The following is a 21,523-nucleotide window of genomic DNA, read 5'->3' on the forward strand; positions in this document are numbered from 1 at the left end:
GTTTGTATACACAGTACTGGTGGCAAGTTCACAGTGGTGAGGAAAGTTCAAAGACAGATCTAATCTGAACATGCTGTTGCTGCTTATTGTTTGCATGCATTGACACTGCAGCAATATGTTACAATAAGAAAAATGCAATTCACTAAAAAGAAATGTTTTTAGAGTTACTCATACTAATTGTGTGAAAAAGCAGAGAGAGGGAGAGCGAGAGACAATAATAATATAATAATATATCATTTTTAGTAATGTCAGCTCATGGGCCATGTGTTGCTCATATGACTGTTTTGAATTTGGATAAATTGCCAAATGATCATCACCTTAGTGTATGTGATATTCAATCAACCAAAACCGAACCAGTGCTAAAATCGGAAAAGCATGCTCAGTGCAATTAGAGAAGACTGTTTATAAATAATGCAGTTCTTACAAAGCTGGTCCAAAAAAGTAATGTTTAAATTGGTAAATGTTGCAAACATTGTCACAGTTTGTTTGAGGTTTTAAAAAATCTTAATAGATATCACCACCATACTTGCCTAGCTGATTCATCACATTATACAATAAGATTTTTTTTTGTTACACGTTTTCTGAAATGTAATGTCTAAATATGTAAATGAGGTGTTATTTAATAAAAAAAAAAAAATCCATAACAGAAATCTGATAATTAGATTAATCCGGATTCAAATTTAATAAAAATTTGTTTACATATTACAGTTAAATGTCTTGGATTATCTTTTTTTTTTTTTTGCCACACCATAAATACTGTAGACCGTCAAAAATACATTCTTCGCTTTGTTTTTAAGAATTAAAGGTTATTTAAATCAAATGATATATGAACAAATACCTCTGTAAAAACCATCAAAATAATACAACAGCAATGTTTGGTGTATGCAAGTGCTATTGAAGTAAAAATGTCTTGCTCGGCACATGAGAAAAATGGTCTTTAAAAGATATGTACTTTCATTGAAATCTACAGATGCAAATATAGGCTATGAAGTGTATTGAATTTAAATGTGTAGGCTTACATTGTTTTTTTGTTTTGTTTTTGTCCAACAACTGTTTAAAAACTGGAATGTTGGTTAAAAAGTATTCTGTATTCTTACAGTCTGTATTCTTGTTCTTACAGCAGTAGTTTGTACAATCTAATCTGGTTTTTAGAGGCTAAATTAATAGCTAGTTCACTGGTCCAGCTTTTTATAATATAATATAATATAATTATATATATATATATATATATATATATATATATATATATATATATATATATATATATATATATATATATATATATATATATATATATATATATTAATAATAAAATGCGCTGAAGAAAAATATTATACGTATAAATACATTCGATACAAATTAATTCAACAACAGTCTAGCCAGCACATGCATTCTAACTGAGCGGTACATACCTCCAAATGCAAAGATGGCGCTAGAGATTCTGACGCCTATTTCTGCTTCTTCGCTCTTTCACGAAATTTCAGGACACACCCATAGCAACACAAACATCAGCATCCTGTCAGAGCAGAAGCGATGAAGCAGTGGAGACATTAACGTCACATCAAAATATCTGACAGAACTCAACCGCACGTTTATTTGCTTTATGAGCAACGATGCAAGCGGACGACGCCAGATATTTAAAACGGTGAGTGTTTGTGTAATGCGATCGAGCTCTGTCATTAACTGTATATTGATCGAGCTTGAGCATAACACTGCACAAAAACACCATATATGCCTGTAAATGTTGTTTTCTATGATGTAAGATATAGATTTTAGCTATATCTTTTGGCAATCTTATGCATAGGCTTTTCTTTCAAATTATGGCATCGGTTTGTATTTATGTGTCGGAAGGAGACGTTTGTATGATCATCATCATCATCATCACCAGACCATCATCATATTAAATAGTTATTAAATGAATTAAATTTATAAGTACGAATGCTATATTTATAAGCGTACTGAATGTTTACATAATTTACAAGGTGCTTTGAAATTTAACATGGTACTATCACGATTGTTTTACCAATAAAGGGCCACTTTTATTTTTATGATAAGCCTTATAAATCGACCATCATAGGAAAACTGAATAAGGCAGTAATCTGTTATGTTTTGTCTTCAGGAAATATAAGGGTGGCACTTTAGATGTCCACCCCACAGAAAAAGCCCTTGTTGTCCAGTATGAAGTGGAAGCGACGATCCTGGGGGAGATGGGAGACCCAATGCTAGGAGAGCGCAAGGAGTGCCAGAAGATGTACGATCCTTTAAATAAATGGAATAGTAGGCAAATTGATTGTGCGGTCGATTTTTTTTGAGCTAAAATTTCCCTCCGATTGCAGAATCCGTCTGAAAAGCCTGAATTCCAACACGGACATTGCGTCTTTGGCACGGAAGGTCGTGGAGGAGTGTAGACTCATTTCCCCTTCCAGACTTCCTGAGGTGGAACAGTTATTGTTCTACCTGCAGAACCGCAAGAAATCTGCAGGTATGCGAAGAAGAATGGGGTAATAAGTAATAGATAATGCTTGAGTGCTTTAGTGATTGTTTATTTTTTGTTTACTCAGAAAAGAAAGAGAAGAAACAGATCAAGCCAAGAGACCTGACTCCTTTCGAAGGCATGGAGGTATAGCTGAAATGAATATGCATTTGTTTCATTGTTTTTGTGTCAGATATGATAGTTTTTCAACTGAGTCCTCAACCATTTTTGACTCACTTAATACTTTATCTTGTGTCCTGTAGCTTGATGAGGAGGCCAATATTAATAGCATAGATGACTATATTGAGCTCTTGTATGAGGACATCCCGGAGAAGATCAGAGGAGCTACACTCATCCTCCATTTGGCCCGTAACCCTGACAACCTGGAGGAGTTGCTGCAGAACGGTGAGTCACGAACTGGAGCTCATGGCTAGAACGAGTCATTTTTAAACAGTTTAGGACTGCATTTTTAGTGTTCAAATACCTTTACATTACAATATAAAAAAGCTTGGATTTGCTCTCATGTAAAACTGTATGATGAAAAGCATAATACACCCAAAAACAGAAAATTCTGTCATCATTTACACACCCTTATGTCCTTCCAAACCTGTATGACTTGCTTTCTTCTGTTGAACACATAAGAAGGTATTTTGAAAAATGTTTAAGTGTTTGTTTTTGTCTGTGCGATGACGGTCATTTTTGTCATATTAGCTCAAAGACTTGTACCCTACACTGTAAAAAAATGATTGTGATTTTAACAGCAAAAGACTGTAAAAATGCTACAGTAAAAACCTGTTAATTGGTTAACAGTAAGTTTCCATGCTATATATGAAGAACAACTCTGATTAAATTCAGTGTAATTTTACAGTAAAATAGTTTTAAAGTTACAGCCTTTGGAAGTGAACAATAAAAAGTCATTGTATAATTGATGGTGAATTTACCGAAATTGACATTCTCCGTATTCCCTGCATGACACCTCATATTTGATGTCTTATTATTATTTCTTTTTTAAATTGAAATAACTATGTTTCTTTTTAGTTTTTTCTTATCAGTTGTGTACATTAGGGTTTTATCTTAAAATGTTGCTACCATATTATTTACGGTGAAGTTCTGGCAACCACATTTGCCGGTATTTTACCGTAAATGTCAGTCTAAGATAAAAAAAAAAAAAAAAAAAAAAAGTTTATCCAGCAAGGATGTTGAATGCTAAATCTAAATGCCACTTATAGTTAACATTAGTAAAACAGAGAATGAGGGTCTATTCATAAAAAAGGATGTTTCTTCTATTTCTGCTATCTTTCATGTGTTCATTCTCTCTGACCACTTTGGCCTCTGTAACTCTATATTTGTGGCTCTACAGCCTGTTTTCCAGTTTCCTCCAAATATTTGCCCATTAGCATCTACATAAAAATAGTCTCATTTGATTTTTCCCATCATAACATATTCTCAATTTTCACAAGCAGTCCCATTTTTCAAACCGTTGCCACTTTGTATTCACGACGTGAGTTCTTTTCATGAGCAATGAAAGCATTTGGTGTTTATTTGTCTGCTCTCCCACAGAGACAGCTTTGGGCGCGCTGGCCCGGGTCCTGAGGGAAGACTGGAAGCAGAGTGTTGATTTGGCGACCACCATCATCTACGTCTTCTTCTGCTTCTCCAGGTAAATGGGCTTCACATCTGCACGCTCTAGCCAAGACTCGCTCTTCAGTTTGATGGCTGAGCCACAGCAATGACAATGGCGAGAATATATTTCCTTACATGAGAATCATAATACTAAATACTCCTCTCATAGTACGACACATCGGCTGCTGTCAGGACTCATATGAAAAGCGAGGCTGTAGGTAAATGTGAAAGCTAGAATCGTCCTTGAATCTCTGCCCTTCCGATGTTATTCTGCAAGGGTTTGGTTACGATTCATCATATACTCTCTGTGAGCAAGCGTGTTTGACATGGGTTGAGGCTTTATTTTGGCATGGTTGGAAACATGGTGAAGGTTAAACAAACAAGCTTTTTGTCTCCAGTTTCTCCCAGTTCCATGGCCTGATCACTCACTACAAGATCGGAGTGCTGTGCATGAGCATAATTGAGCATGAGCTGAAGCGCTATGACCTATGGCAAGACGAACTGCTGAAGAAAAAGAAGGCTGATATCCTTTCAATGTAGCAGGGATCATAGGTGAAAGAGCGATGGGATGTCAGAGAAAGAGTAACGGTAAAGTCATGACAAGGCTTTTTTTATTAAATGTTGCCCTCTGATTACTGCTCTGAACACAAGGGTTTAATAGACAAGGTCCTTGACTTTTTGAAACGGGACGATGACCCGGACAATCAGAACTTGAAGAAGGAGTACGAGAAAGCCCTGAAGAAGTACCATGGATTGCTGATCAAACAGGAACAGCTTTTGAGAGGTAGAATACATTATTACCCACATTTGATGTATTGTTTTTAATGCATATTTGCTGAATTGAAGTATTTTAAATCTTTCTGACTCCAGACATTTGAATGGTAGTGTATATAGAATTTGAACTAAATATATATATCTGCTTTCAATATTATCTTCTTTAAATACAGATTTACACATGTATTGATAACTTTGCTGCTTGTGTTTCTATGCCATCAGTTGCTCTGTACCTGCTGCTGAATCTGTCTGAGGACACCCGCACGGAGCTGAAGATGAGGAACAAGAACATTGTCCACCTTCTGGTGAAAACGCTGGACAGAGACAGTGAGGAGCTACTGGTGCTGGTGGTGTCCTTCCTCAAGAAACTCAGTATCTTCTTAGAAAATAAGAATGACATGGTAATACTCTCAGATGTTTTTAAGTGACATTAATTTAGGGATGTCTTCACAGCTTACAGACATGGACTAATATCCCCAGAATTTCCATTTTTATTTTATGGGGTGTTTAAATGCTATGTTTAAAAGATTGTAACCTGGAAGGTTGCAGGTTCAAACCCCACAAGGCTACACCACCCAGTTGTTAATTTCTTCCTACTACGCCTTCCTTCCTAAATCAGCCACACCTGTTTTCAGGACTTGTTGCTTATATGATGTTCTGTGCTACTTCAGGACAGTTTAGCTGTACTGTGCACTTATCCCACACTTCCTCCACCTGCAACCAATCACACACTTAACCCTAGAACCAAGGTTATCTCAGCAATCATTTATTTTGATTCATAAATCAGCTAATTTTTTATTAAATTTTAAATTAAACACATTTGTCACATTTGTAAAGGCAGCTGAGCAAAGATTGTTACAGCTTTGGCAAAAGCTATGGAGATGATGGTTCTCGCCCATTGTTTGACGCTGACTGTGAAAGTAAGGTTGTAGATGTAGGCAGTTATTAACGTTGAAGGCTTGATTTGAAAACTAGTTCCAGGCTGTGAACTGTGGCTTTAATGGTCATATTTATATGGATCATATTTCTGCTGGGCTGCCTATCTGTGGTTGTGTTTGACCACAGCTGGAACAGGCAGATGTGTTAACATGCAAAAGCGAAGGCTCAGGCACATTCATCTCTCTCTTTTTGGTAGGCTGAGATAGATACAGTCGAGAAGCTGGCGAAACTGGTGCCCTGTGAACATGAAGATCTCCTGAACGTCACTCTGCGCCTCCTCCTTAATCTTTCCTTTGACACGGGCCTCCGCAGCAAGATGGTGCAGGCAGACCTTCTGCCCAAACTCACCGCACTGCTAGGTAAGACTCAAGGTGTTTTGGACTGCTTTCCATGGTTTTATTTAATTTCATTTCCTAGTAGGGATCAAAATATATTTTTGGTGCTTTTTTAGAGCTATATGTATCTCTAATCTCTATAAATCCAATTTTGGACAATTTATTTTTATATATATTATTTATATTATTATTATATTTTTTATATATTTTTTTTACTAAGAAAATTTTATTATTATTTTTTTATTTTATATATACTAATAGTAAGGGTGCAACAGATTGTAGATCCAGACATCATAGAGTGAAAGTTTATCATTTGCACGTGTTTTGTCTTGAATCGGGACACACACATTGTTTTTGTGCGCACAGCAGAAGTGCTCAAACACACACAGAGAGAGAGAGAGAGAGAGAGAGAGGTAGAGGTGCAATTCAGACAGCGTGAGAACACGGCATCGATTACTCTTTCATGTCTATTTGTGCTTGAAAGAACACATATACAAAAACGATATGATAAATGCTATGATAAAATACCCAATTTGGCAAGTATTCTGGTTAACACAGTCGGTTATGTCTTAAGTGAACATAAACAGCTGAAAAAGAAGGCGGATGTGTATCAGCAGCCTATCAATACCTGCTTCTGTCTGCTAATCAAACAACACCACAGCTCTAACAAAGGTTACAACCATTGAGACAGCAAGTCTTGCTTAATGTACCTGTTGTTTATGTTGTGTTTGAGGAAGCAAACCTTTCTCAGCCTCATCAAGACCACTTCCTGAGATGAAATGAAACACACGAATGGTGCATGGACTACACAGGCAGGCGTGGTTGGCTTTGGCACCAACAATGTGTTTTTTTTTTTTCTTTTTTTTTCTTTTTCTTCAAGGCCTCAGGGGGGTGTGGTGTGTCCCATGCAATTAATGTAATTTATTTGTTAAAAAAACAGTTTCAGCTCTAAAGTAAATGTTGTTCTTCCAGCACAGAGGAAGTCCACATTTAGCGGCTTATGGAGATTTTCTATTCCGTCAGACACCTACAACTACTCATTCTTTATGAAAACTTTGGACTGGCTGCCAACAGCTAATGGTCCTTTGGATGATATGATGTTTTTATATGTATTTTTGGAAGAAGGTGTGTGTAACTTTCTGGTCTGCTTTGTAAGAAAATGACGTCCTGTCAGAGTATTACAGATGCCTTATGAATCTTCATAGTGGACCGAGTGAAGCTCCTATCTGCTCTCCTGCCAGAAGACCCTTTGAGGGTCATGACCTTGCTGATAAGATGAAAGTGAAGCTTGGTATCCTCTTAAAGCTCCTTGAAGAATTACCTCATAACCAGAACCCACTTACTGACAGCTCCCTCTCAAATCACACTTCAAAAAATGATTTTTGTCTTGTTTATCTATATCTTATCATTCTTATATTAAGTTACATATGCTTGAGAAGCAAATCACATAAGAAATTACATTTTGTTTTGTTTTTTTATTAAATTGAGTCTTTGCTTAAAACAAAAAAAATATATCTGCCAAGGGGCTAAGAAAATAAACTATATTTTTTCCTAATTCATTGACAGATACTTTATTAAGAAAAACTCTCTTAATGTTACATGTCATTTTGCTTCTCAAGTGTGTCTTGATATAAGATTGTTAGGTATGTACTGGAAAACAATACTTTCCTACAGAGTAAGAGTAAGTAATTTTATTTTATTATATGTATTATATGTATAGGAACAGTTTACATCAAAGTGCAGTAAAAAACAAACAAACCACCATTTCACCTGTTCACAGCACACCACTGCTAATACATCACATATATTTGCATTGAATTTAGCAGTAAGCACCTACAAACGCCATGTGTACCATTGTTTGCTAACATGTAATTTTTACATTTTATGCAATATAATTTACTTGGGTTATTACATTCGCTTATTTTTATTTATTTATTTTTTATCTGTGAGAGAAAAATGACACCGCCCCCACCCCCCAGTTATTCCATCCTTCCGACGGGCCTGAGATAGATATATACATAGAGAGAGAGAGAGAGAGAGAGAGAGAGAGATAAACAAGTCAATAGCCCTAATTGAGTAATCAGTTAATGGCTAGTGGACCATCTTGACCCATCCCTTACTGTTTACCATTAGTGTGTATCAATGTCTCAATCAACTCTGAAGGACAAGGGCGTTAAGGTTGTAGTGGTTTCCTGAAGGCCTTGCTGACATGGCTTTTATTGTGGTTGAGTGGTTTAAATCTTACTGGGGTGTAATTGAAGTTTAGCTCTCCTGTTCACCCACTAAACACACCCTGAACAGGATAATGAATTTTTAATGGGCTTTTTTTTTTCCTCCCAAGCTCCAGGGCTGTTTTGAACATTTTAACAGGCCCTTCTCCTCCATCATCATAAAGGATCCCCCGTTTTCCTCTCCCGACATGCAGGCCGAGGCGTTAATTCTGTGTGTGTTTGTGTGTGTGTGTGTGCGCTTGACCTCTGAGTGTGTGCTAGAGCTCTTTTGTATGCTTGTGTGTGTCTTTCTCTAATGAGAAGCACATGTCGTGGTGCACGCGGTGCAGAACAGCTTGGCTTGAAGTTATTAATCGCAGTAAAATTTATGCTTCCTCCTTTTTTCCCCAATTAAATGGAGAAGCCCTTCTCTTTTCAGGGGTCTCTGCGAGCACATCTGGTTTCAATAGGCAGAGATAACCTTGCCTAAAGGGCCTGTGGCTGGCTATGACCCATCCACGCCCCCTCTTCCCTCTCTCGGGGTCTGGGTCTGTCTGTCTGATTAAGTCAGGGCTCAGGTTCTTACCAGGTCCAGGTTTCAGTCTGCTTTGTGAAGGGTAACTGTGCTTTAACAGGGTCAGAATTACTCAGTCCTGATATAAATACCAGATACAAAATACAAAGATTAACAAAATGATTCTTGCAGATTTGTTTTCTATATTTTAACACTACTGTTAAAGAGTTTGAGGTTAGGATTGTTTTTGAAAGAAGTCTCTTATGCTTATCAAGACTGCAGTTATTTGATTAAAAATAAAGTAAAAACTCAGAAATCATTCTAATAAGCTGATTTGATGCTCAAGTAACAGAACAACTTAATATTTTTGTAGAAACGGTGGTACATTTTGTCAGAACTCTTAGATAATTTGATGAACAGAAATGTTGTATCGTTATTTAAGTATTTAATGTAATTTTTGTTCAATTTAATTCACCCTTTCTGAACAACAGTATTTCTTTCGGTCCAACAAAACAGAAAAAAAATACAAACTTTTGGATGGTAGCAAAGGTCAACAGTAATGGCCAAAAAAAAGTGTCTCATTCCACTCCCTAGTTTCCTATGACATGAATCCTGAACACGAATTCTGGCACCAGCAAAGGGCCTATATTCTGTAAATATTGGGACACTTGTGCCTTGAATTGTCCTGTTTATCCTGCTGTGTTTAGATAAGGCTACCTTTAATATGCAGAGAGTATGTCTGTCCATTCATGGCTCGTGTGTGTTTGTGTTTCAGGAGATGAAGCGCAGAGACAGATCGCCATGTGCATTCTGTACCACATCAGCATGGACGACCGTTTTAAGTCTATGTTTGCCTACACAGACTGCATTCCACAGGTGAGAGGTCAGCCTGCATTAGCATGATCTTATAGCATGGGACAGGAGAGCTCTATATCCACTCTCACACCATGTCTAAACCGAGTGTGACTGTTGTCCCATTGTCTTGAGTCATGCATCATGAGCGTTGTTCATATTTGGTGTAGACACTATGTCTTGGCTTCTAAAGTAAGGAGTCGACTCTGAATCGCTGAAACGAGTCGTTCTAGATTTCAAATCTTTTGCCCATCTGTTTGTACGTAACGAGAACACTTTGTATAATAATCTCTGCCTACAACTCTGTTTTACAACACGTACATGCGGAACAACCAATCAAAACTGACTATGTCAGGTGACCAATCAGAACACAGTATTCTACCGAAAGGTGGGGTTTAAGGAAACTGAATCTTTTGAACAGCTTCGCGCAAACCGTTTGGGGATCTCTGAGAATTTAGGTAATTTTAAAATGATATTTTGACAAAATGACAATGTTTTTTAACCTTGCATGGATTTAAACCTGTTGTACAGGACTTATAAACAGTGATAGGAAGCTTAGAATTTTCATCTTACTGGCTCTTTAATTATCAAAGGAAATTGTAGTTTTTTTGATAAGACCAAAAACATGCGTCATGACAGTAATAAAAATTATTTTAATTAAAACGATAACGATTTTGTTAACGATTTGCAAAATCACATTGAAATACAAAACTAATAATTGTATGTTATTTATACTGATCACAAATAACATGAAAGGCTTGAAAATTCTTCAGTAAAAAGGTGTGAGAATCCTGTGCAGTGTTGTCACTTTCACCTTTGGCTTGGCGAAAGACGAAAAAGGGAAAGGAATAATTTTTTTTTTATTTAAGGCAGGTTACAGAAGCATGTTCGAGATTATACTTATCATTCAGTAACACAGAATAAGGATCCAACAGACATGTGCAAGAAGAAAGGATATAGAAAGGTCCTTCATAGACAAATTGGGTGACTAGAGAGATTAAAACATGGTGACAGCAGGTCGGGGGTTACCAAGGTTTTGGTGGGGCGACTGGATGTTGCATGTGAAAGCAGGGCAGGTGCCAGTAAGTCTAGCCAAAGTGATTTAGGCTGCAGGGCGGCTGCTATGTGATACTCAGAATGGGACTGTATGCTTTGCATACTCACCGCTGCCTCCTCACTCTCTCTCCGGGCCTCCTGCTTATTGTTAATGTCAGGGGGCGATGTTGACAACCCTTGACCACTTCAACCCAGGTCTGGACCTCTGCCCAGTACCCTTTTCCCCCATGCTCCCTTCCTGAAGCCCTACCGTCCCCTCAGGTAGCAGAGTCCGGTTATCTTTTCCACTCGGGGTGTGGTGATGTTAGCCAAGCTAATGGAGAGTGACATGTAAGGTTTGTGTCTAAAGTTCGGATTCGCTTGAGAAAAACAGGAACCCCTGGACGTCTGGGAAACTTTCAAATTGGGTACGGGAGTTTGGAAAAAATGTTAAAGGTCTGTCGGCTTTTAAGTGGGACAAAGGCGGGTTTGATTAAAGTTCTAGGCGGGTCAGGACAGTCGCTGACTGTTGAGTTGGATCTTTCAAGAAAGAAGGGCACACTTGAGAAAGGATGCATTAAATTGATCAGTAAAGTGACAACAAATATATTTAAAACGTTACAAAATATTTCTATTTCAAATAAATGCTGTTCTTTTCTACTTCATCAAAGAATCCTCACAATGTATTGCAGCTTCCACAAAACTATTAAGCAGCACAGCTGTTTTCAACACTGATCATAATAAGAAATGTTTCTTTAGCACAGAATGGTTAAATATAGTGCAAGACGAGAGAGAAAACCCAGGCCTGGTCTTCTCTCGTCTTGCACTGCTGGCACTCCTCCTTTTATCCTTCCAGAGCTCCTCTGTGGGACTCGAGACAGGTGAGTGGCACAGGTGTCACTCCTTATTACTTTCACTCCACAGGCCTCGCTCCATTCCCATGGCTGCCTTGCCCCACTCGTCACACCCACCATAAAGTCTCGAGATGTTTTTTCAAAGTTAAACTTGCATTAAGTTTACATGGCAACATGCACCTCTTATGTGCAATATGCGAGTGCACAATATGGTGATAGATGTCCCTATAGAAATTGCACAAAATAAACTTTCTGTGTGAACAGCTTGGTTTTGAAAATATATGTTTTGCATTGATGTTTTTTCTCTGCAATATTTGTAATAAATAAATAACGCAGCAGCGCAGCATCTAGTGGCTTCGACTGGACAGGCTAAAAAAAAAAATTTTTTAATGCAATAACACTTACATCGTATGTATCGCATTTCTGATTTCTGAAAGATCATTGATCATGTGACACCGAAGACTGGAGTAATGGCTGCTGACTACTACACTCTATGGCAAGTGCTTTGATTGTTTCTGTTAATTCATTGTGTTTTGTTTGTCAGGTAATGAAGATGTTGTTTGATTGTGGTGAGGAGAGGATTGACGCTGAGCTCATTTCCTTCTGCATCAACCTGGCTGCCAACAAGAGGAATGCCCAGATCATGTGTGAAGGTGAGAATAGATACAAATGTGCAACCAAAAAACAGTGAAGTGAAGACTGGGTGCTGAATTTAATGGGTTTTTTTCAAGGCAACGGCCTAAAGATGCTAATGAAGAGAGCACTGAAGCTAAAAGATCCTCTAATGATGAAGATGATCCGAAATATATCTCAGCATGATGGACCTTCTAAAAATCTTTTCATTGTGAGTGTCAAAAATGAGAATACATTCATCCATACATATGAAGTTTTTTGTAGAGATGTTCATTGATGTTTACTCCATTGAAAACTAATAAGCATGTAATGTGTTTGAGGACTATGTCGGAGACTTAGCGGCTCAGATCGGACTAAAGGAAGAGGAAGAGTTTGTCATCGAGTGCTTAGGAACTCTTTCCAATCTTACCATTCCTGATCTTGACTGGGAGCTTGTGCTGAAGGAGTACAATCTGGTGCCTTATCTCAAAGACCACCTCAAACCAGGTCCGTCTCAATCCACTTTACTATTTTACATCACAATGGAAAATACAGGAGAATATTAGTTGCAACGTCTTTTGATAAATGACTTTTCTCATGTAGGCTCCTCAGAGGATGACCTCATTCTGGAGGTGGTGATCATGATTGGCACGGTCTCAATGGATGACTCCTGTGCCGTAATGTTGGCCAAATCAGGCATCATTCCTGCTCTAATAGAGCTGCTGAATGGTAGGTAGATGCTCAGATTGCTTTTAAAGTGCACGTGCTGAAGTTGACATGTGTTAGTGGAAACAGAGAAATAGTAATCTCTCTCTTCTTTCTATCCTCAGCCCAGCAAGAAGACGACGAGTTTGTCTGTCAGATTGTGTACGTCTTTTACCAAATGGTGTTTCACCAGGCCACCCGAGATGTCATCATTAAAGAAACACGTATCCTTCATCTTGTAAAACCTGCAGATGCATGATGATATTGTTGCTCTGTCATACAGCGGTTACAAAAATTTTAGGGTTTTTGTACCTGACTGCTTTCTTGTCAGAGGCTCCAGCATATCTCATTGACCTGATGCATGACAAAAATGCAGAAATACGCAAAGTGTGTGACAATACATTGGACATCATTGCTGTGAGTATAAATCAGCTGTACCTCAAAAAGTGTGCTGTCTTTCACAGATTTCAAGTTGTTTCAGTGGGCATAGGGGCCTAGTAATGGTCGAACAAATTATTATAGCCATTATGTGCATGTAACCCTTTTTACATTCAATTCATATTGAGGAACCAGTGTTTTTGCTTGACGGAATGTTCTATTTTGGCTCTTCACACATGAGGGCTTCAATCCATCGCTTAATGACATGGCAGAAACCATCTCTTTATTCTGATTAAATCACAAAATAAAGTACACACAAATATGTCCCTGCTTATGATATACAATCACTGATAAACATCTTTGCAAGGGTATATTAGAACCCAAAACCTTGACACAGAAATTGTCATTAGACTGTTTAAGACTACGATTATTTATTGCGTATCTCAGTATTTATACACTGACGTGAAGAATCTTGGGCCTAATGGCACATTTTATTATAGTACATGTAATAATGAAACTATCACTTTAAATATAAGTTCTATGTTGATACATTAACCCCCCCCCCCCCACACACACACACACACACATCACTGGTTTATAGTCGGAGTCATTTGACATAAGAGACTGTTGGATGAACACCGTTGCTAGCGGGTTAAGTGTATAAACTATTCTGAAGCAGCCCTGTCACATGTGATCTGTCCCAGGCCTCAGATTAATGTAATTAGGGCTGGTCTTGAGGCCATGGGAAGTGTTCCATACATCTGATCGGAAAGGGCCATTATAGCTGGGAGCCACATCACAGAGAGAGGAGGAGATGCCTGCTTAGTGTCACGTGGGGATGGTGGACAGAGCGCAGATCCACTGAATACCACACATTCACAGACACGTCGTTGGTCATCATCCCCTTTTTCTTCTTTTTCAAATATGAACATGTGAAATCTGATCACTTTTGTTGAATGTTTTTCTCCTTTATCTTGGCATACCCAAACAGGAGAAGTCATTCATAATTTTGAAATTTGAATTTAGATTTTTTTCCCCCCAGATTTATTTATAAAACACCCAAACCTGCTCTGGATCTAAATGTTCAGTAACGTCATGAGCTCAGCTGCTTCAAGATTGATTAGCCGGGGTATCAGACCACATTCATCACTGTGATTGGCCAAGGGAGGGCAGCGTGTGGTGCCTTTAATGCTTTACAATGATGAATTTGTGGCCTGGCAGAAAGTGTCAGTGTGTATGCCGGTGGTGCCAAACCGGTGACAATGAGGCCTGTTTGAGGCCTAGGCCTTAGGTGGCCATCAGAGCCCCAGGCCTTCCACCCTGTCTGGGGATGATTAATCAGAGAGCCGGGTTGCTTAGCTTAGCTATTTCCACCAACCTCAAGAGGTTTTATTACGCTCAGTACCTGTAGAGTTCAAATAAAAAGTTACCATGTTATCTGTCTGCCGAGCAGCACAGCACACCTGATTCATCCCACATCTTCAGTATGTCAGTGCCTTTCTGTGTCCTGTGCTCATACTCTGGCTGTTCTCTCTGTCTGTGTCTGTAGGAATATGATGTGGAATGGGGCAAGAAGATCCAGAGTGAGAAGTTTCGCTGGCATAACTCTCAGTGGCTGGAGATGGTGGAGAACCGACAGATGGATGAGGCAGAGCCTTTCATGTATGGAGACGATGGAGAACCTTTTCTCCAAAATGGTGACATCCTGGAACGGCCGGACCTCTTCTACAGCGCAGGTTATATTGGGCGGGGTTTTTTTTTTCAATATAGCTGTTTAAATAGAAGTTCTTATGAATAGGGTGTTTAATTTTTTTTTTTTTTTTTATACGTGTCATCATACTCTGGGTTAGGTTTTATATATATATATATATATATATATATATATATATCTTTCTAAGCAATCAGACATGATTTTATTTGGGAGAGTAACACAAGCCCTCCTCCCCATATTGGCCCCATATATAAGATATGTGCTCTGGTATTTCTACTGTAATTCTGAAATATATATATGTAATTTGGGGGGGAAGTCGTGGCCTAATGGTTAGAGAGTCGGACTCCCAATCGAAGGGTTGTGGGTTCTAGTCTCGGGCCGGACGGAATTGTGGGTGGGGGGAGTGCATGTACAGTTCTCTCTCCACCTTCAATACCACGACTTAGGTGCCCTTGAGCAAGGCACTGAACCCCCAACTGCTCCCCGGGCGCCGCAGCATAAATGGCTGCCCACTGCTCCGGGTGTGTGCTCACAGTGTGTGTGTGTGTGTGTCTTCACTGCTCTGTGTGTGTGCGCATTTCGGATGGGTTAAATGCAGAGCTCAAATTCTGAGTATGGGTCACCATACTTGGCTGAATGTCACTTCACTTCACTTCACTTTTAATTTAGTTAAAAATCCAGATTATAAACAAACATAGTTTTTATGATTAATTTTTATAATTCAAATTTTAGATATTTCATACAAAAAAATCTAATAATAATAAAAATAATAATAATAAATGCAAAATATTATGAGAAATGTGCTGTATCTTTTGTCATGCCTTAGCACAGAGGTGCTACTGATAATTGGTTTCTCTGTGATTCCTGCAGATGGAATAATCCCAGGAGATGGTGCCATTAGTCCAGAGTTCTTCACAGACTTCCAGAATGGAGACCTGTTAGGACCACAGGGTTTCCCCAGCAGGTACATTTAAATATGATGAATTAGTCCAACTGGCTTTTGTTATTACTGCACACACACAGACACACACACATCTTTGCCTGCCAGTTTTGTTGGCTTTAGCAAGGAAGGGCTCAAAAGTACTGCGTCAAAGATTCCTCCGGCATTCCCAGCAGGCCGCATTACTCCTCCAACAGTAATACCCTCAGCTTTGAGAGTAAACACAGCTCCCTCTATTTAGCTTTTCCCAAATCTGCCTCAGTTGCCATATACCTACTGTTTAGGGGTTTCTACAAAGCATTAATGTGATGAATACTTGATGCCATGATTTATGGTGTGGCCCACTTTGTGTCACAGCACTGTGCAAAATATTTGAGCTCAGTTCCAAATATTCAACTCAGTAATCATAGAGGGGATTATTTGATATGGGGCCATTAATGATAATACAGTGACTCCTTTAAATGAATAGACACTCATAGGTTTGGATGGAGGATGGAGGATGGAGGATGGAGGATGGAGACGTGAAGTCAGAGAAGAGGCGCTGAAAAATAAGGTGCAAGTAAATACGAGGGGGAGGGGGCAGCAGAGGAAGCCATGGTTTTTTTCACAACTCTTTGTAAGCGATACCTGTTGAATACACCAAGAGAGCAAAGGGAATTGGGCAGCCTGGAAGTGTGGTTTTCATTTGCTCCGTATGGTGTTCGAGATCCAGGTTAACACAATAATGAATTCCAGCCTATGAGCCAGGAGCCAGACACACTGGGAACGGCTCTTTTAAAAGCCTTTTATAGAATCACTTTTATTTGTAGAATAGCACAGAGCAATCTTTCATTTAGCACATAAAGAACGCTCAGTTGTTCTAGATGAAGAGGACAAATTCTTGGCTACATTTGCTTTGAAAAATAGGAGTTCTTTATTGTGAACGTTATGGTTAGAAAAAAGTTCATTAATCAAGTATTTTAAACTAAAATAAAATGATTTTAAAGCCGTAAAGCGTAAAACATTATTTTTAGTAAAACATTGTCAGGGCCAACCAGGAAGTGTGAAATTCCCCCAAGAAGTATTTGGACACTTAAGCCTCACAAAATGTTTAAAAGACATTGCATTAAAAAAAAGTGTTAAAACAAATGGAATGTATTTATTTAGCTTTCTTTAGATTATTTCCGCTGGCAAACGTTACGTAAGTTGATGTAAGTTAATGTGATGAACTACACCTGGGGTTACTCTGCTGGGACACCTGTGTGAACTTGAGGGGAACTGACTTCATATACTCACTAATAGAGACCAGTCGCTTTAAAGTAATAGAACAAATGGCTAAATAATTAAAGTCAGCTCTGAGAAAAAGTTTAGCATCATTTGTTTGCAGATAACACTTGATTTGATTTACTGTTCAAAGTTTGGGCTCATTAATTATTTTTATTTTTTTTAAGAAATTAATATTTATTTGATTGAGATTTAAATAACCCTAAATAAATAATAATTACAATAAATTTTGTCATTCACTTTTGTGCTATATGACAAACCTGTCATATAGAAATACTTTTAAAATACTTTAAACTTTTTTTTTGTCTTTATTCATTGTATTCTTATTAGGGCTGGGACTTTAACGCGTTAATTGAGATTAATTAATTACACAAAAAATAACGCGTTAACTAAGATTAATCAATTACAGAAAAAAAATTGGCCAAGGTTATTGAGAGTTGGACTTAGTATGTTATGGCCTCTGAAGCAACAGAGAGATGTTTTCTAATAGTCAGTGTTTCCAATGTTCTGAATGTAATTGACAGTATTGTGTTTTACTTAAAAAAAAAACACTTTACAGAAGGTTCCAGCACCTATAAGCTACCTGAATTTCTGAAATGTACTATTTCTAAATTGTTTCTAAATATGCTATTGCTACACTTAATGGCAAAAATTGCACTGGTCTGCTAGACTTGGTTGAACAAAAATAAACAATATTTTGTTGCTTAAGCTTATGTATTTAGTCATTATTCAATGGTATACTATAAATCCATGTGAAAAAAAAAAAACCTTCTCATTGTTCTCAGGTCAAATATTTATATGCGATTAAAATGCGATTATTTTCGATTAATTAATTACAAAGCCTCTAATTAATTAGATTAATTTTTTTAATCGAGTCCCGGCCCTAATTCTTATAGAAGACAGCACCTTTTTTTCTCCATTCGTGTTTCATGAAAGAAATAAAGTTGAATTTGGAAAGACGTAAGGGTGAGCAAATTTAACAGAATTATCATATCTGGGCACCAAAGAAAGAAAAAGACCGGCAACACAAGACACTTTCCTGTTTAGAGGTTTCCGGGTGTTTTTTTTACAGGATCTCACCTCAGTGTTAACTCTCAGGGGTCACTGGGGCCAGACATGGGGATCTTTTTTCAGCCTGTGTCAGTCTCAGATTTTCAGATTAACACCAAGTGCACTGTGTCTGTGATCTTTGTGTGTAAAGGGCCAACGGCTGGGTTTCATAAGAAGGATAAACAGTATCTACATCTGAATTGATTTGGTTTAGATTAAATGATTAGACAAATGATTCTAGATGGAAAAAAGGTTGGTTTGAGTCACTAGAAACATCATTATTTGCGGAAACCTGTGGAAATGTCATTTTTTCAGCTTTCCTGGAAAGGATGACAGCATCCCTTTGGGATGAATGATTCACTGCAAGAATGATTGTAACACAAACACACTCTTTTAAGGCCTGTCTCTTACCTGGAGTCTCTTTGGAGTGATCATCTGATTTACAACACACTGCCTTTTCCTTCTCATCAACCCTTTTAAACTTAGTTAGTTATTGGCTTCGGTTTCACCCGAACTCTTTCCAACACATCCAATCTCTCCTCTTCAAGCTTTTAACAATGTCTGAAATTTCTCCGGACAGCATTGGTGTACCTCGGAGGTTAAAGACAGGCTTGCTGCCCAGAGAGGGTGGGTGTACTGGGAGTTTAGGGGGTAGCACGTGTAACCCATCACTGGAAGTCATTTGGTCTAAAAACAACATAGCATTATGGGAGCTGGAAGGCGCAAAGCAAACAACCCACATTTTAAAAATACAGGCCAAAGTTGGAAGGATGTTTTTTTAGAGGCTTCATACTAGTCCATTCCAGCTGATGTGACATCATCCCATTGGTCATTTACCTCGAGGAATTAAAATAATTCTCACGGTTTAAGAATCTAATTTTTAATTTGTGAACACTCCTGGTGTGAATAATATAATATATAATATGAAATGATACCGTTTGTCATTTGCCTTAAGGATGTAATAGAATTTTATTGTTATTGAAATCTAATTTTTAATTTGTGAACACTCCTGGTGTTAATAATATAATTTGTGACATAAATTAGATATAAAGTAAATTAATGTAATTGAGTATTATTTATTTAGTATTTAGCTATGTAGGATTGGAGCAGTTCTGTTTTAAGTCTAGGTGCCTCTGTTTTGCAGAATCATAGCGCCATCTAGTGATGCTTATAACCTTTATCTAACCCATATACTGTCCTAGCAAACTACATTGACCTGATTTATGTTAGTTATTGTGACTGGCTGACAGCTGGCTGTGTCTCTCTTCCTCCAGTTCTTTGACAGACGGGTACGGACAGATAGGTGTGACTCCAGCGCGTCCTGCCACGGCTCACGGCTTCCGGCCAGATGAGCAGTTTTATTACGGTTACACGGCATCACGGTAGGAGAGTGTCAGGAAAGACCTAAAAGCTATGAAAACCAATTCAATGGATCTCAAAAGATGCTAGTTAGGTTTCTTTCCCATTTCAAATGAAAGCCACAATACTGATTTTCTTCATCATCCGTAACATTATCAGTCATATGTGGATATTTATTCCATGTGAATCTCAAGCCTGAATGTGTTTTACGCTGAATGTTCTCAATGAAGCTATGATTTGCAGCCTTCACTTTAAGATAGATCAGGTAGTTTTAACATAATTTAGTCTACTGTGTATTGCTTGTCAACACTGATGAATCTAGTGGCACCACATTGCGTTTTCTGTGCAATATAACAAAAGTAGGATTTTCCAGTAGGTGCATGCTGTTTCAGTGATGTAGGCGAGTTAATTTAAGAGTGTTTAAAACATGATCTATTTATACATTAAAGCAAATCTGTCCGTTTAATGCATGACGGTTGTTCAGATTTAAGTTTCTGGAAGCAAAATATTTTGTAGCTTTAGCTGCAACTCATGTATTTGTTTTATTGTCATCCATAATAGGACTTCCTTCAGTTTTGCATATGTTTACATAAAGCAACTGATATAAGAGTCATTTTAATGATAGTGGTGCCCCTCTGTGGACTCGCATATGAAATTGGGTATTATTTTCAAATACATTTCATACATGACAACACAACACAGTGCCCATGGGGACAATAATGTCACTTTACAGTCTTAATATCTTCACTACACACTAATGTGATTGTGTAAAACAATGTTGCCTGTTATTTATTATAATTATTTTATTTTGCTTTTGATACTGTAGTACCACTTTTAGAACACATCTTGACTTTATATGGTGCACTGCTGACAACTTCAGATGTATTTTGTAACGTAGCCTACTCAAGTGTGTGTGTGTTTTTTTTTTTATAATACGGGGCCTGGGAACTGTCTTACTGTTTTATATGAAATGCCTTTTTGTTTAATGTGGTGCAATATGAAATACATAAATTGATGTGCAAAAGCTTTCCCTGTGTGTTATTTTGACATATATAGTTTGGTTTTAGCACAGCAGTAACTCTGCAAATGCTTGCCTTGTTTACTTTCACTTGATTGCAGTAAAATGCCATGCATTTTGTTCATTCTCAATTATTCACTCCCATCATTCAAGCATTCCTTAAAAGGGCATGTATGCATATTTAAAGATGTATTGATGGACAGTCTTATTGTTTATGTGGATTTTGTATAGAGAGTCAGATATCTGGAATTGAATCTGTAGTGACTGCCTCTATGTATGTACTTGCAGTGCACATACGGCAAATGTACTTGTACTTGTCACTCAACGTTTGTTCATAACAACAAACGGCACCTCGCTGTAGAAATGTCACAGAGCCAGATTCCATGGAAATCAAACCTGTCAGACTTGCGTTATGGCAGACTTTGACACAACTTTGCATTTTAGGGACATGTTTAAGATCCTTATTGTTAAAACTTTCTTCATGTGGTGATTTTCTGAAGACTGAAAACGACCTTGCTGAAATTGTAACAATGGCATGTTTCTTACTGAAGGATTCCTCATAAAGATTCACAAAGGTTACTCATTTCCAAACTCAATATTTTTGCTATAGTTCATATTTCATATATTATTCAAATGCTAACATAGCAGTTCTTTTGTAAATATTAGCTTAAAACAGTATTGAAATAAGATGATCTGCATTACATTCATTTTATTAAAATAATCCTCTTAAGACAGAGAAACATTTAATTCTCTACTTTTTATACAACACATTATATATATATATATATATATATATATATATATATATATATATATATATATATATATATATATATATACTACCTTTGAAAAGTTTGGTGTTGGTAATATATATTTTT

General features: G+C 37.6%; 1 protein-coding gene across 1 annotated transcript; it reads left to right on the forward strand.

The window, feature by feature from the left end:
- The first annotated feature begins 1,479 nt into the window (after positions 1 to 1,479).
- On the forward strand, positions 1,480 to 21,281 carry LOC113062954 (kinesin-associated protein 3-like). The gene is made up of 20 exons (XM_026233059.1): positions 1,480 to 1,645; positions 2,120 to 2,251; positions 2,337 to 2,482; positions 2,562 to 2,620; positions 2,737 to 2,878; positions 4,034 to 4,133; positions 4,495 to 4,619; positions 4,782 to 4,880; positions 5,093 to 5,271; positions 6,006 to 6,168; positions 9,644 to 9,744; positions 12,154 to 12,262; positions 12,341 to 12,453; positions 12,563 to 12,728; positions 12,825 to 12,950; positions 13,052 to 13,150; positions 13,258 to 13,343; positions 14,854 to 15,040; positions 15,886 to 15,979; positions 19,543 to 21,281. Exons 1-20 carry the CDS (start codon positions 1,614 to 1,616, stop codon positions 19,652 to 19,654), a joined length of 2,370 nt encoding a protein of 789 aa, XP_026088844.1. The 5' UTR covers positions 1,480 to 1,613; the 3' UTR covers positions 19,655 to 21,281.
- Positions 21,282 to 21,523: the final 242 nt, after the last annotated feature.

The sequence above is a fragment of the Carassius auratus genome, chromosome 45, assembly GCF_003368295.1.
Source record: "Carassius auratus strain Wakin chromosome 45, ASM336829v1, whole genome shotgun sequence".
In the NCBI taxonomy this organism is placed as follows: Eukaryota; Metazoa; Chordata; class Actinopteri; order Cypriniformes; family Cyprinidae; genus Carassius; species Carassius auratus.

Excerpts from the sequence above, each read along its gene's own strand:
- LOC113062954 (XM_026233059.1), top strand. The coding sequence starts at position 1,614 with ATGCAAGCGGACGACGCCAGATATTTAAAACG. Across the intron at positions 4,620-4,781 it reads GCTGAAGAAAAAGAAGGCTG|GGGACGATGACCCGGACAAT; the intron begins ATATCCTTTCAA and ends ACTTTTTGAAAC. Across the intron at positions 13,344-14,853 it reads ATACATTGGACATCATTGCT|GAATATGATGTGGAATGGGG; the intron begins GTGAGTATAAAT and ends CTGTGTCTGTAG.